The sequence below is a fragment of the Phalacrocorax carbo genome, chromosome 9 (genome assembly GCF_963921805.1).
Source record: "Phalacrocorax carbo chromosome 9, bPhaCar2.1, whole genome shotgun sequence".
Lineage (NCBI taxonomy): Eukaryota > Metazoa > Chordata > Aves > Suliformes > Phalacrocoracidae > Phalacrocorax > Phalacrocorax carbo.
Window position 1 is genome coordinate 36,155,630 of NC_087521.1, and position 16,485 is coordinate 36,172,114.

The window sequence follows — 16,485 nt, forward strand, 5'->3', positions numbered from 1 at the left end:
CTTACATTTTTAATGCTGCGCGAGATAACAGTAATTCATTATTGATCAAGTTTTCAGCTGATGGAAAGGTGTGGAAAAGTTTAAAGAACAAGAGTGACAGCAGAGAGAGATGTGCATAGCCATGTAAAGCTGGTGCAGTCCAAGAAGAAGGAACAAAAGCCATCAGTTGCTTTTGCAGGCAGGTGACAGCTCTTGGGAAGCAGTTTGGGTAATTTGCTGCATGCTTGCAAGATGATGTCTAGACTGAAGATCTAGCACAGCTGTTGTATCTGCAAGCATCCAAGCGAGGATATTGAGGATCAGGGAATACTCGGCATTTTTGCCTTTGGTGCTGGCACAATAGGGGTTAAGTAGCGTGAGTGGTCCTGGTATCATCAACTCAGGAATGTGTTTGGTTGGAAGAATAAACTGTAGGACCAGAAAACTGATCTTAGGGAGAGAGGCTCAGATAACTTCACATGTTTAGTTCATCAGTACCAACCCTGTGGAGAGCTTTCTGCTCCAGCAAAGTTCAACAGTTGAAACATGAAATAGTCCATGTCCAGGCTATAGACCACATGCAAGAACTTAATGGTAATAGTGGATAGGAGCAGGACACAACTTGGTGAAGCTCTGTGGCCTATTGTGTGTGAGAGCTGAGAGCCAGTAATCGCAGTGATCATCTCCGTCCCGAACCTTTGAGTCCCTGCCAAGCAGTCTGCATACCAAAGAGCTTTTGCAGACTGCATCCATTCCTTCAGGCTTCAGCATAACAGTAGCAGTGGCAGTTATTGCTTATATGGAAAGGGAATATCTGTAAGGGATGTGATCTTCTTTGTACTTCAGAAATGAAGCTGATCTTCTGGAAACCACGCAGTCTCCTTTATCTGAGCAGCATAGCTGCTTGTGGATGGGTAGTGGATTGTGGATATTCCCTGGCTTCACCAAGATAGTGTGCTTGGTCTTTTGTGGGAACATCTGTGTTTCATAACGGTATTGTTAGGTGTAAGTGCCAGAGAGGTCCTAATCCTTTGTCCGTGCTTGGGTGCATGCTTCTTCTGGACATTGAAGAATACCAATGATTTTTCTGTGGTCTAAAAACACCTCTGGAATGAAGGTGCTTTAAGTGGTAAAGGTTTCCTTTGTGGTTAGCAGGTAATGATCTGTTTCTGTGTTCAGTGATTTGGTCTGTTGGCTTCAGATGTTTGATTCTGTTGTACAGTCGTTCAGGTTCTCCTTGACATTAGTTGGGTCATATTTGTGTCCTTGACATGCATTTTGACACCCACCTCTTGGCTGAGCACTACAGGGTTTGAAAGGCCAATTATTGTTGTCGTTTGTTTTGGTTTTGGTTTTCTTTTTTTCTCCTGGCTGGAAAGCCTTTCCCGATTTGGAAGCTTGACTAAGTGTTGACAAAACTGAGGGGTTCATCTTTCAAGTTCTTGCTCTACCTGTTGTTAAATTAAGACTACTTCTTGTCCATACGCAAGAGAAGAGTGTTTGGTCTGTAGTGGCTTCCTTCGGTTCAGACCATGGGGGCAAATTTGCTTTGCATCCTCATCTTAAGTAACTACCCAAATTGCTTTCACCTAACCCAGTTTTCTCTCAAATTTCTATAATCTGCCTCTTAACCAGATTTCATATGTTCAGAAGACTCTGCATGTTTGTTAGGGAAAGAATGAAACAGTTGGGTTTAGGCTCCTGTAACTTCTGGATGATCAGCAAAAGGGGAATGCCACAGTGCCTAATGGGATGAGGTTGTGTGTCTAAAATAATACAGCTTATCCCTGGTGATGGTGCCCAAGTGATTTAGAGCTTGTTTTACTAGAGTTAACAGTGTTAATGAAATCCCCTCTTAAAACTTTCTATATCTGATGTTCCTGTAACGTTTTCCTCCAGCACTGAATTCTCGGTGTGAAGTTTACGCCGTACCCGGAGAGGGCAGTTCTGTAAAGGCTTAATCGGAGCTCCTTACCCTGTTGTCTTCTCGAGGGTGTGGGGACTGCTTGCCTCTGACAGGATCTGCTGGAAGGAGTTTGTTTGCAGAGTTAAGTTGTTCGCAGGGAGCTGCGACTCATCCGTGCTGCATCTGCCCCTCCACCTATCGGTTCCAGTTTCAGAGCATGCTGAGATTTAGCACCATGAGACGGGTGGTTGAGCACTGCATGCTCTGACAGTCTCTGCTGCAGCACAGCACTTTCGTACCACCTCAGCGAGCATGGATAGCATAAACTTCTCCGTTTCAGCAACCCTTAGAGATGGTGTTTGAGAGGCACGAACTCTCGCTTCCTGGCAGATAGCTGGGGTTTTTTAAAGTCTTGAAAGAAACTGCCAGTAATACTTTACAACTTCAACTAGGTTGATGCTGTGCTAATACCCAAACCAGAAAATCCTCACCCAGGTTGCTCTCAGCTAACTGCGTTGTGCCATATTTGTAACACATGACATCATAGCAAATCTTTTCAGTTTGTGAGATGGTGTGAGATGCCTTTGCAGTATAATTAAATATGTCTTAACTCTCTTGTTTCAGGCTAGAAATCTTCATACAGGAGAACTGGCTGCTGTAAAAATAATCAAGTTAGAGCCGGGTAAGTTTTACATCCATTTCTGTATTTTTGAATTGTGTTTTCATTTTTACCACATGTTTATTTTCACACGGCTGTGAAGCTCCAGACAAAAGAATTATTTGGGCTTTTTTGTAGTTTCAGCAGTTAGGTGACAGGAAGCACTACAGGATGTACCATTACTTTTGGCTGTGTCCTGCTCACTGTTTCCTTGTCTGTTCTTATCTGCCTTATAGATCTGTTGCATAAAAAGATGTTGCGGTTACCGTGTGTTGTTAGTACAAAGAGAAGATTAAGGGCAGATGGTAAATTGTGAGCTCTGCGAGCAGGGAGCTGTGTGGTTGAAAAGGGGGAAGGGATCAGGCAGTGATGCTGATGCCCACCAAAGGTGCACTGGAAAAACAAGAGTCCTGCGCTTTTTATGTGTCATCTTTTTTTTTCAACCTGTTCTTAGGGAGGGGGGTGAATCATACTATCATTTCCCCATGCGTTTTCTGCCACTCCTCCTAAAAGCAGGAGATGCAGGAGAAGCTCACTTGCTGCCTAAGAGATTTGCTGAGCGGAAGCCTAATCTGTCTCCTGCATAGAGAGCTGAAATCAGAAATTGTGTCCTGAGTGCAAGTGAGGAGAGGAGCTTTGTATCTCCTCAGTCATAACTCAGTCCTGCCTGGGGATGTGGTATTTGTTCAAAGAAGTAATCTCTCATTACTTGGTCATTGGCATACCGTTCAAATCCCTCCTTACCATAGTCCTCTTCTGTGTCTCTGTGGCTGTGGTTTGCCTGAACTCCTGTGCTGTGCATTTTCAGGGTCCTGGCTCTCTGGGACGGGGTGACAGAGGCTCCTCCTGTGAATGCATGCTCGTCCAGTGCTTGTGGAGTAACACAGGTAGCTTATGAAGCAATTAAGGGACACTGGAAATTAGTGTACAGTCACAGAGCTAGGAAGTAGTAGGATTTATGGAGACACGATGAGGTAGCTTCCTTGAATGGAGTGCTGCAGGGAATGATGCAGGGAGTCGTTTAGGCAGGAAAAAAGGAGGAAAACCTGGTAAGACACTTGATATAGGAGAGGCTGAGAGAACTGAGTGTTTTTCAGTCTGGAGGTAAGAGGTACTGAAGAGGGGTCTAACCACTGTCTTCCATGATGGACTGGCAGAGGAGCTGGAGCCTGACTCTGGTCAAAAGTGCCCAGTGAAGGGGTGAGAGTTAGCTGGCACAGGCTGAACCAAGGGAGAGTCCAGCTGGACGTGGGGAAAAATCTTCACTAGGAGAGTTTGTGCTCTGGGGCAGGGCCCAGGGATGTGGTGGGATCTCTGCCCTTGAAGATTTTTCTGAAGTTGAATGGGCAAGGCCCTGAGCAATGTGACCCGACTCTGAGGTTAGCCCTGCTTGGAGCAGAAGGCTGGACCAGAGACCTCTGAAGGTCCCTGCCAACCTGTCTCCTATGATCTTCGGTTTTGGTGACCAGTAGTGAAATGTCTCTGGTCCCTGAACACCAGCATCCATTTGTGACTGGCCTGGTGAAAAGACTCATTTTGATGAGGAGCTCACAGTGTCAGTGTATTGCGAGCAAGTGAGGTGGATGCAGTCTCTTCCTCCATCCTTCTTAAGAAAATACATTGTCTCATTTGCTTGTCATTGCTTGGGTCTGTTCAGTCACTTGGGTCAAGAGGCATCATGGGCTCTTAAACGCGAAGGGTTTGCTGATATCTGTAGGTCTTTCACAAGCGGAAAGGCTGCCCTCTCTTCTCCTGGTCTCTCCAAAGCTGCATCCCTCAGGAACTGAGCCCTGACCGATGGCTCTGCCCATCCTGCTGTTGTATTTTGTAGTTCCTCCAGCTTTATGTTAAATCTGGGCTAGCAGTACTTTTTCATATCTATGGTGCTTACCCAAATTGTCTGACCCGTTTGAGCACCTGTAACTCCCCATTGAGGACTGTGACTTGTGGTATATATAATAATCAGAGAGTCAGTCTCAGAAACTATATGATTTTTAAATTTTTCTTTTAGCCATATGAATAAAGTTTCAGAGAAGACTGTTTTTAAATAGCATAAGTAAGTTCATTTTTCATAAAAGTTTAGTATTGTCCGGCTGACTTCTAGGCCAGCTAAATTCTTCCAACATGTCTGTTACCCTTGAATAATAACTTTCAAACCTTTGATGGGAGGATCAATGCTTAATGCCTGTGCCTCACCCCATATTTCTTGGTTGTGAAATCCCAGATCAAAATTTTAAGGGAGGAGGGACAGTGTCTTTCCAGCTGGGTTTTTGGTCTTCCAAAAATTCCTTAATGTCTGTTAAAAGATAACAATCTTCCATGGAATCTCTCAAATTTTTTGTTTTGTTTTGTTTTGCTATTTCAGCCATTTTGAAATGGTCAAGCAGCTATGCATGAATTTGGGCTAACTCACCGAAGTAGGTTTTTATCAAAACGAAAATGGGGTGCAGGAGGAGAAAAGGGCTGGGAGTGTTTCTAAAACGGAGTGCTTTAGTGGCTTCACCCCATCCCTTGGTTTCTTCCTCTCGAGCTCGATTATCAGGGAGACTGAAGTGCTGGTTATAAAGTGGGAGAGGAAGGCAGCGGGAGTCCCCGCCTATCACGTGGTTAGGGAATATAGGCAAAGAGCAGTTCAGGTCTACCTTTGTCTTATTTATAACGAAGACCAGCAGTTGCATCTCCCTCCTCATGGGATGTTGCTTTCCCTACTGCCCTATGCCTCTCGACCCAAGCAACTGAACAGGTCAGTACTGACCCTGCTGTAAGGCGTTCCAAGGCGGTTTGAAGGATTTCTGCTGAAACTTTTCATATACTTTTTGCTTTTTAGTATAAATTAAACAGGAATTGATTTAGACAGCACGTGAGAGTGACTCTCTTGCTTGGTGTTCAGGGTGATGGCTAGTCTCTTTGGTAAAATGATCACAGAAAAATCAATTTGGGGGTTTCCACATCCAAGAAAAGTATGTTATCCTCTGGACTGCTTGGTGTAAGATTTCCCATGAGACTAGTGGTTCATTTCCAAGCGATTTTTTTTTTTTAATGGTTAAAAGTTCCTGAAATCCGAACATTTTTTTCAGTTGGAAAATTTTGAAAAATTCCACTGAATAAATTAAAAGAAAGGCCTAGATTGATTCTTTAGCTTTTGTTTTCCTTCTTTCTTTAAGTTTCCACTAAAGTGTACCAGCACAGGTAAACAAGCAAAGAGCAGCCAGGCAGTGCTGGTGTTACCGCTGCTTCTGCTGCGGCTCTCATCGTCTAGAGTCAGCAAGGTCTGCAAATCCAGCTTCATGCACGCAACACAGTTCAGGTGTTGGTGGCTGTGGCTCTGCCCCTATTAAATAAACATCCTGAATTTCTGAACCTGCCTACTCACACCAGAATTAATGGCTGTATGACCTGGAGCATGGTGGTCAGCGGGCAAAACCTCGGGCCTGGCCTTAGCTCCCACCAGTGTGACCTCTACAAGCTATTTTGACTCCTTCAGCAGTCCTTTCAATCCTCAGCTCTTTGATCTCATTAGGTGGTAACCCCTTCAGAGCAGAACTGCCTATTGCTCAAGTCGTAATTATTTGATGCGGTGCACAGCATGGGTTTTCCTCTTGTTTGGGGATTGCTTGTATCGACTGAAATGCAGTACACAGCAGTGGGCAGGGTAGTTCACAGAATCACAGAACAGTTTGGGTGGGAAGGGACCTTTAGAGGCCATCTCGTCCAACCCCCTGCCATGGGCAGGGACATCTTCAACTCGATCAGGTTGTTCAGAGCCCCGTCCAGCTTGACATGGGATGTTTCCTGGGATGGGGCATCGACCACCTCTCTGGGCAACCTGGGGCAGTGTCTCACCACCTGTGTTGTAAAAAATGTCCTTATATCTAGCCTGGATCTACCTTCCTTTAATTTAAAACCATCACCCCTTGTCCTGTCACAACAGGCCTTGCTAAAGGGGTTGCCTCTGTCTTTCCTATAATCCCCTTTAAGCACTGGAAGGCGACGATAAGGTCTCCCCACAGCCTTCTCCTCTCCAGGCTGAACAACCCCAACTCTCTCAGCCTGTCCTCACAGGAGAGGTGATCCAGCCCTCGGAACATTTTTGTGGCCTCTTCTGGACCAGCTCCAACAGCTCCATGTCCTTCTTGTGCAGATAGTTCTCTGCACGCTTCATCCTATTGCCATGCTAACTGCGTCCCTTGTACCAGGGTATGTATTTGGGTGAAAGCGGATGAGGGGACTGAGCTAGCAGCGGGTTTCTGGGGCAGCTGGTGCAGTGAATGGATGGTAGGCTCCGAGCAACAAGGAAATGTGGTTTTTCTATGCAAGATCTGTGAAATTGTATGAAGTTGTGTTTACATAGGTGTAAAAAGCAACTGTACAAATTTATGTGAGAGAAAAAAATACATGAAAGACTATTAAATGCAATACATCTGTGACTGAGAAGTTTTTCTGAGCCATAAATCTGTGGAGGTGGGCAGGGTGTTTGGGAGAAGCATCCCAGTGTGGTCTGTTTTTTAAATACTTCCTTGGCATCCTGTGTTGGAGACGGGAAGCAGGACTGAAGGGCCCCGTACCTGCCTTAATGCAGGGTTAATTTTTAATTCTTGTTGGTTCTGTGATCACACAAAAGAGATCTTTTTGAAGACTGAAGGTGGAAGAAGCTTGGGAGAGGCTCAGGGGAGAAGCTAAAACCATTGCCTTTGGGTGACTGGGACTGCTAACCTTTCTTTAGCAAACCAGGGCTGTTTTTTATGTATGTGGATTGCAGCGATAAGACTAATTAGGCAATGTTAAATGCAGTGGAAACCACAGCAGGGATCCCTCAGCCCCTGCTTGGCAGCATGTGAAATGCTGTGGCCAGTGTTTGGGGCGGTGGTGCTGGGGAAAGTGAACTGCTGCTGGGTTTATCTCCCAGCAGGTCTATGTTGGGGCAGAGCAAGGCCTTAATGGCAGAAAAAGGATGGTATTAACCCATTGCTAAGGCAGTGAGAGGCTTCCTTGAGTGTTCATGTCTCTGCACCTGATCCAAATGAATTAGGTCTGTTTTCATTGTGAATCTGAAGAACTGCTTTGAAAACTGAACTGAAGCAGAGGCCGAATCCTCCGCCGTTAGAGCTGAGGGAAGAGCAGGAACCATCAGAGGCCGAGCAGCCCCTACCTTTGCCTGGTGCCGCTTAAGAGCTACGGTGAAAAGGGCAAGGCTGCGGCCCAAAGTCACCATCATTGAGAACCATTTTAATTAGCACTGGTGACCATGTCTTATATGTTTTATTACATTGTTGGTCTGACTTACCACAGGGGAGCGATTTCTTCTAGGTTGTTTTTCGTTTGTTTGGTTTTAGTACGTCTTCTTTTAAACGTTGCCAACCTGATCTCCATCCATCGCATGTACACCCACAGCCTCAGCAGAGATCTTGTTGGGGGTTTGGTTTGTTTTTAAGGAGGGTTGGCAGCATTTGTTTGTGTATTTATTTATTTTTAGTCCTCTGGGATGTCTACTGCCTCTGCAGGGTGGCTGGACTGTGCAGCAGCTTACTGTCTTTGCAGGAAGGCATGGCTGTTCCAAATCTTCCATATAAAAAAAAAAAAAAAAATTAATGTCAGCTGCTCCCTGCTTCAATGTTCTGACTAATTTTAAGAGTTCTGAATAGCTTTTTAGGACTATACTTGCAGGACACCATCAATTCCTGGACCAGGCCAGTGTCAGAAGCTGTAGCAGCGGTCTGTGGTGGCCCCCTGGGGAGTGCAGCCCCTTCGAGCACCAGCATGAGCTCCCGTCAGTCCGTAGGGCACAGCTAGGAAACGATTGGTAATGAATCAGTCACTAGAGAAATAGGCTTGTGAGTTATGTACAGCATCTTACAGAGAGGAGGAGCCTCACAGATAGGAATTAATTAGCAGATGGAAAAATAGCGAGCTTCAAACTTGATTAATATGTAGATGGGGGAATTGGGAGCAGAAAACAAAAGACTCTGAAGCAAAGAGTGCTCCAGAGGAGGTGAGGAATGTGTTGAATTAAAGCTGCAATAAACTGCACACAATAAGATGGCAGTATTTTGGGCAACCTAGCAAAACTGCTGAAACGGCAGGCAGGGATGAACTGTGGTTTGTTTCTGTTACTCTCTCATCTACGGCAGGTAGCGAGTGAGTTGGTAGGCAAAGAGACTCCAACTTGCAGCCTAGAACCCAACACGAATACGGATTTTATTTCATCTCCTATTACCTTCCTTTGTTCTCCATTAAAAAAGAAGTAAACTCTCTACTTAGAAGGTTACTGTCATTAATTTATTTGAATTTTAGGGTGGTACACTAAATCTGCTACCACAGTTACTTAAGCTGGGCTGCTAAAATCAAAATAGACAGTGTTTTTCACTTTTTTTTGGCGTAGACTGTGGAGAGCATTAGGCAAAAGTATTATGGCACGCTAATGACATTTCCCAGCATCCACTGAGTACAAATGCTTCAAATAATTTGGGAGCCAATTCTATTTCAGAAACTAATCCAACTGTACTCAGCAGTGTAGAAGCCAAAACCATCTGAAACGCTAAAGCCACTTCCTTCTATGGGTTTAGCAGATGAATCGAGGGGAGTCAATACAAAGAGGTAACTATTTGCCAGTGGAGTTTTCTGCCACAAAAGTTTCTTCCTGGGAAAAATGTAATAAACAAAATATTTTAAAATTTGCTAATGTCTATTGTAAATACTGCTGTAGTGATAAATAGCGCCCTCAGAGACCTTTGACACCCTGAGGGCTGGCAGTAATCTGTCATGCTCTGTATCTTTTGCAGTTTGCAGAGGAATCTCATTGCTGGTTTTCATTCGGTCCGATGTTTGTGCTTTCCGTGTGAGATCCCTGTAAAGGGCAGAAGTAGCCAGTTACCTGTTTCAGGTTGGATCTTAAACTGGAGGTAGAACTGTTCAAGGGATTTTGTACAAGGGAAAATAGTAATCCAAAGGTGTGCAGTACCATGCCCAGTACATTCAAAGCCAGGTGTGGTTTGTGACATTTGTTTTGTATCTCATGGTCCAGATGCAGGTTCCCAATAGGAACACAGCCATGGGGCTGAGTCAGGCTGCGATGGGGGTTTGTCCTCTCTGGACCATGACTGCAGCACAGCGAAGCTGCACTGTCGGTCCAGGGCATTTTGGGGACTGAGGAAGGGCACTGCAGCAATGCAGTGTTCCTCTTTGTATAATAAATTCCCTGGAGGTGCCTTGAGCTATGAAGAGCAAGCCTAAGGCTTATTTAAACTAAGCCTGCAGGGGTTGAACTGTCGTTGGCAGCACCTGGAGTTGAAGAAATACAAAAGTAACTTCTCAGTACCGCTTACAACTTCACTGCCTTGTGTTGTGTAACCTGGTCAAGCTTGGGATCGTGTCCTTTGTTCATGGCCATTTAAATAGACTCAGGTTTTGTGTGCTGAGCAGCAGCTGGTCAGACACTGCCAGAAGCCCTTGCTTCCGATGCCTGTGCTCCTTTGCTGGCTGCCACCTCCCGTGGCATCGGGCTGGCATCACCATTGCCTGGGGGACACCAGCACTGTTTTAGCTGGGAGAGTTGGGTGTGCAGCTCGTTACACTGTCACTGCGTCTGTCTAGGAGTTCCCCAGGGCTAAATGCCTGAGCTTCCAAGTGTGCCAGAGGCATTAAAGCCTGGACATGGCCTTGTGCCGTGCCTTGTCCTGAGTGGTACTGCCGCAGACTCGCACAGCTGCTCAGCCTGCCTGTGGCGCGTACACAAGGCACAACAGAGACAGCGTGGTCTTCTGATGTAGAGTGCCCAGCATTTTAATTAAATTTAACTCCTTGAAATCCGGTCTAATTTTATTTTGCATGCTTATAATGCATTTATAATCTGCTGTTCTTCTTTTAGACATGTATGTATCCAGAGCAGGCAAGCACGTGTCTCCATGTACTGCAAACTTCTGCTTACAACACAGAGTTTCTGGATGAAAAAGGCCAGAAGTAGGGGTTGTGGTGGGGGATGGAGGTATTATGAGCGGGAGAGAAGCTGAAAGATCACACATCTTAGTTGGAAGGTAATTCAGAGTGTGACACCTGGGGTGAAGGCAGGTTGTGAAGGGCTGAGTTAGGGGGATGCGTCATTTGACGAAATACATAAAGAAAAATAGCAGTAGTGAGGTGGCAGTGGTGAGAAGGGAGAGTAGTGGTGGGACCATGAAAGGCTGAGCTGTACAACAGTAAGTACATACGGCAAAGAGAGAGGAAAAGTGACGGAAGCGTCAAAAAAATAGGAATATATATTATATGTTGACATGGCTGCTCATAAATAGGATCCAAGCAGGGCAGAAGAGAACATACACAGGGAAATTGTTTCTAGTGTTAGGCCAGTCACTCCAAACACTTGTGTGCTACTTACTACAGGTCTCATGCTGCTGTGCCAGTGCATCACCATCAGCGATATTTTATATCAGTTGAGAGATGATCAGTACCATCAGTGGCTTGCAGTTGGCAGCTAGATGCCTGGCAATAAAATTCGCTGGTGGAAACGTCATTGTTTCCAAATAGCTGTTTCCTGCTTGGAATCAAGCTTCTGAGCTTAAAGTTTGGGGAATTTAAATTCTTTCTGTCAGACTGACAGGGTTCCTTGAATCTTGAGAAAAGAGGTATGGATAAAACAGCTCAGATGCTTGAGTGCAGTGTAAATGATTCTTCTTTTTAGATGTGAAACTTTGAAAACTGAGAACACGCCTTTTAAAATCGTTGGTAAAGAGCAATGCAGGCCTGCAGGGTGGTGAAGAAAGCAGGAGTTTTATGCGTGTCAGAGCTAAGGGATGGGGTGCTACAGTAATGCCTTGCATCCCCTCCACCTGCTCAAAAATATTTTGGGGCTGTTGTTCAGTTGTATTGTGTGTCAAGCCATCTAAATGGGGAGTGGAAAATGTCTCAGGAGTTAAACTTACTGAGGATAGAGGGGAAGGACTAGTAGCAAAACTCCAATCTAAGCAAAAACCTGTCTTTTGGGAAAGCCATCCCTTTGATCAGCAGAGACTGAACCCTCACGAGGTTCAGGAAGGTGGTTTGGAGTGAGTGAGTGATTGAGAGGGGAGCATAGGGATGTCTGGGAGTCAATGCAGAGCAATAGTTGCTTCTGCTAACTCAGGAGGTGGGTGTCTCTGGGGTGAGTGACACAAATACAGTGAGAGCATTTGGGCTCATCAACGATGGTGTGACCCTGCTCTCTTTGTTCTTCAGCGTTCTGTACAGCAGCGTCCACCAGTCCTGTTGCTAAACAGCATCTCATTTCTAAATAGCAAATGTTAATTAGAGTGTTAACAATCCCAGGTCTGCAAAGTACCTGCAGTCAAGCTCCCCAGAGAGGCTTGGCGGGAAGGCTTTGGAGTGCTCATCACACCTCCTGCCAGCCAGCCTGACGTGTCCGTCTGGCGTGTTGGGGCCTGTGAGGACTGCATGTTGAGGGCACTAGCTCGGGGCAGGAGTGCTGGCAGGCTGGCTGGCACCTTGAAGATCTGGCCTCTTAGTAAGTGCTTCTGTCCCACCCTTTGGTGACAATGTGAATGTCTCCAAATGCCGTCAGTCCTCTCCTCCCAGTTGCGTGCGAGCCCTGGACGCTGCCTGTCTGTCCCTCCCTCTGTTCCCGCACAGCATCAGCCCTGTGATGCAGCACTGAAGTAATGCAGAATAAACCAATTTAAAACAGTAACTATGAATTTCTCCCCTGAGAGCCTTTTGGACAATAAAGTGATTCACAGCTGACCCAGGAGAAATTGTGAGAAGTGGCTCTGGGTCTTTTTGCAGGATGGGACCATTCAAAGCGGTCAGTGGAGCACATGAAAATATGACCAGGAGTAAACTTGCTTAAAAACCACCAAGGTCAGGCATGCTCAGAAGACTTAATAGCGCTGTGTGACAGGCAGCAGAGCCTTCCCATGCTGCAGGGTGGGGTATGTGGATCCAGCAGACACATGCTCTCCACCTAGCACAACTTGGCAGGATATCTGTGCCAGTTCCACGTAGGTGAGAAGTAGCATCTGCAAGCAGAGTAACTCCCTAGTGTTAATGGGCTGTCAGTTTTCTCGACAATCTCCCGTTTAAATAAGGATTTATTGTGAATTTAGCAGGCCTTACCTTGCTTAGCTTCTGACATCCGATCCGGTCGCATCACACAGTGATATGGCTGCAAGTTTCAGCAGTCTCCTCCCTGCCAGCTGTGCTGGAGAACAAGCAGCTGGTTGTGCCAAGCAGAGCAGACTCGACCGCCGGCTCTGATCGGAGGAGAATATTCCATTGTAACGCTGTATTGTGTCCTGTGTGTCTCGCTGCAGAGGTAAAATTACATAATAGTAGCAAGCTGCAGTGACTCACCACGCTGCTCGTGTGATTTACAGCAGCTCCCCAAACGACGTTTTTGCTCAGCGTGCCACATAACCCATAATTGCAAACATGTGAGTAGACAAAAAGTACATTTTTCCAATTCCGTGTTATTTAGCATCGAGCAATCTCTGATGACTAAAACAGATGACAATCTCTTTGTATGGATATATTGTCACCTTTGATCTAAGTCTTTTTATCTTGCTGTCTCCCTCTTGATGAAGTATTTTCTACAAATTTTTTGTCTTGATGTTGTCCTTTTTTTTTTTTTTTCATGCTATCCAAGGATACTTAATTTTTGCCCTATTCCAGTGTCCCTTGCCAAGATTAATACTGCAGCTGCCTGGAAACTCTGAATTCCTTTGTTTTGAATTCATTCTTGTTGTCTTTGAATGACTATACATCTTCTCTCCTATCTCTGTGTCTGATCTGTCAGAATCATTTTCTACATATTTTAGCCCAACTTTTCTCATGGATATTTCTCCTCTTCTTTCCATCTGTTTGCTACTTTTCTATCAGCTCCCTGTCTGTATTCAGCCTGCACCCTTCTTTCCTCTTCCAAATCCTTTTTTTTTATTATTTTTCTGTAGGTAACCCCATTTCTTGCATAGATTTTTCATTTATTAATTGCAGTCAGGAGGTCATCTTTTCTGTCTCCCTCTGCTGCAGGCAGGATCAGCCTAAGGCACTCCTGATATGTACTTATTCAGTGTTTTCATAATTGATTTTTTTTTTACACTGGTGGGAAATTTCACAGCTTCCCATCCCTTCGAGTTTAGTGCTGCAATGTTCCTCTGGTAGGAAAAGCTTTTCATCTATACAGGGAATGTAGGTTATTTAAGGGAATTTAAAGGCAATTTAAGCCTGTTACTAATTGTCCTATCATAAAACTGGAAGATTATCCCTTCTCCCCCCTTCCCTTATATCTTTGGAAGGTTATCTTTTCTACTGTCTGTCTTTTTCTAGCCCAAATCACTGTATTTCCTTCAATTTTTCCCCATTAGTCACGATTCCTACCACTGATATTCCTGTTGCTCCACACGAGGCAGCCCTCGTGGTATCGACAGGCAATTCCAGCTGCTGCCTACAAGTTTTTGCTGATATGGAAAAGCTTCTTGATCATGATTTTTGCACATGATGGTATCTGGCTGTTCTGAAATGCTGCTTCTGACATATCCAAGATTGCTTGGTTTGAAGATGGCAGTTTAAGAAGAGAGCATGGGTATACGGCATTCGATCCTCCAAACTCATGGACAGCTAGTGGTGTTAGAGAAAGGCAGCACCTTCTTTGGTGTGGGGTGGGAGGCTTTTGCCTTCAAATTAGCTTAGATTTGAGTTTCTTGAAAAAACTTCTTTAGTTTTAAAATGCTCCAGTTAGTTATCTGCGAGCATTCAACGGTTTCCCTTCGGAAGTTGTCTCGGGAATGGGAGGAATGAATCCATCTGATTCAAACTCAGAAATACGTTGTTCATAGTAATCATTTATAGGCAGGGTGCGTGAATTCAAGCAAAGTAGTAGCTGAAAGGTAACCCATAAAGCAAGCACAGTGTGAAATCTGTGCTAAATTTATGGAAATCACGTTGCCTTTTCTTTTTTGCATTATTGAAAAAATACTACTTATGTGTAAAAAAAGAAAAAAAAAAAAGACTCTTGACATTTGAAACTCTTCTACTAATGTTTTCATGCCCCGGTGAAGTGTTTCTCCGTACAATTCAACTTCAAGCAGCTCAGGATTTACTGAAATCAGTCAGGGCGGTATTCATACAAGTGTGTTCCCTTCTGCCTTTGTGTTTCGTAGTTATTTTCTTAAGTAAAAGCTTGGTAATGATTGCGACATAAAGGTTGCGATCATTTGGAAATCGTTATACCAAATTGGCACTTCTTTTACTCTGTCTGTAAACATCTGCTACGTACCGGTGTGTGTACGGAGAGCCCGAGGTTTCCAAAGGGATTGTAAATGCCGTGGGGCTGTACCTCAGGACTGGCTGCCATCCGCGGGCTCCTGCGGGTGCCAGTGGCACCGTTGCTCAGGGAAGTTGCTTCAAAGCACAGCAAATAAAAACATCTGTTTTTAAAGAGGTTATTAAAAATATTAGCTGTGCTGTTTACTTGTTAAATAAACACGTGAAGAATCGAAAGAGAATCTACAGCAGTTCTTGAGACCTCTTGGACTTGTCAAAATGATATAAATTAAGGGGAGCAGGTCAAAGCAGAACATGGTTTCTGGGTTGTACATCCCTGACTTTGGTAGTAGGAGGTAACTTTTACTAGTGAAACTTTAAACAAAAATAAACATACAAAGCAATTTTTTTCCTCGAGAGAACGTGGTAGCTACCATACTGTCTGGAGCAACATTTTATCTAAAATCCCAAACCTTTATCTAAATTCTAGTCTTTCATGTCTTGCAAGCTGTTACAGAAGTTTTGTTTGTGCCAAAGGAAGAATAAAAGTAGTAATGTGTATATATGCACGACCACAAAGCAAGCGCATGTCTAGGATGGCCTAATAGGCTGATTTTTGCGATGTTGCTCTTCGGGGGGAGGCTGTCAGGCTGTGCTGAAGTTATCTGATACGTCACTGCTGTTCGGGCCGTCCTCCAGAGCCAACTGATCTGTGCCTCGGTGGGAGCCCCAGCGCCGGGCTGGGTGTAAGCCTGTCCTGAGCTTCAGGGAGGCAGAGCTCCAGATTCTGGGGAGAACATCCCCCGCTTGGAAATTCTCTCAATGGGATTTAATAAAAGTATAGCAGTATTTTTCTTAGCTCTCAGATATTTCAGTTTGCTTCATTGCATCCATAAAAATTATTTCTTTTTTAATTTATGACAGTTTAAAGAGGCAGAAACATGCTAGGCTATTGCTCTGGCCATCATATATTTTTCAGTAGTTTATTTTTCCAAAGGATATTTAGGATGTGCAAATGTGCTTCTGTAGCTGTCCTCCTCCAAAACCGCACTCATAACAAGGCAGTCCGTGTTGAGGACTCTGCGCTTCTCTTCTGAGTCAGCGGTGGCTGAGTGGGTGTGCAGGCCATATGCTCTATCAGAGTCGTTTTGAAATGAAATACTTTTAATGAAGAGGCTATGGTTTTTGATCTCTGCTGGTTTCGGGTAGGGGACTCTGGAATGAGTTTGCAGAGATTTTTTACTTTTACCACTGGGACCCTTGTGCTGTGAGCATCGTGTCCCCATAAAGCCAAATCGGCTCCAGCTGCAACGTCTGACAGCTGTAGAGGGGCTGCTCTGGATTTTTCTCCTGTGCTCCCATCCTACCGTGGGATCCCTTTGTGTCCTTTTCAAAGCACTCTCAGTGCATGCTGAGCTGTCTTAACTGATGGATCATGTTCAGGCCACCAGGCCAGCCCTTCTCTCTTGGTCTTCAAGAAATATCGGTGTCTCATGCAAAGCACGTAATAAAGAATGGAAACTGAAAGGATGGTGTACGTAGATAACTCTTGCTCAACAGGCTGGTGTGCTGGAAAGCCCTTGTGAAGGGCTTAGCAATTATCCAGGTCCGTGGCTTGTTTTTATGAGTTATGTGCGTAGCTTCAGATCTCTTTGAATGTTTGGTTGTGTGTGATGTAATTGTGGCTGCTTCCTGG

The 16,485-nt window shown here is 44.8% G+C and overlaps 1 protein-coding gene across 3 annotated transcripts in view; it reads left to right on the forward strand.

Annotated features, from left to right (window-relative positions):
• The window catches only part of MAP4K5 (mitogen-activated protein kinase kinase kinase kinase 5), a 73,311-nt gene that overhangs the window by 21,249 nt on the left and 35,577 nt on the right, over positions 1-16,485 (forward strand). For all 3 annotated transcript variants that reach the window (XM_064461169.1, XM_064461167.1, XM_064461168.1), the window contains one exon: positions 2,510-2,567. Coding sequence is in view for 2 of the 3 variants with exons in the window: in XM_064461167.1 (XP_064317237.1) it covers positions 2,510-2,567 (58 nt within the window). In the remaining variant the exon portion in view is untranslated. The remainder of the gene's footprint in view (positions 1-2,509; positions 2,568-16,485) is intronic.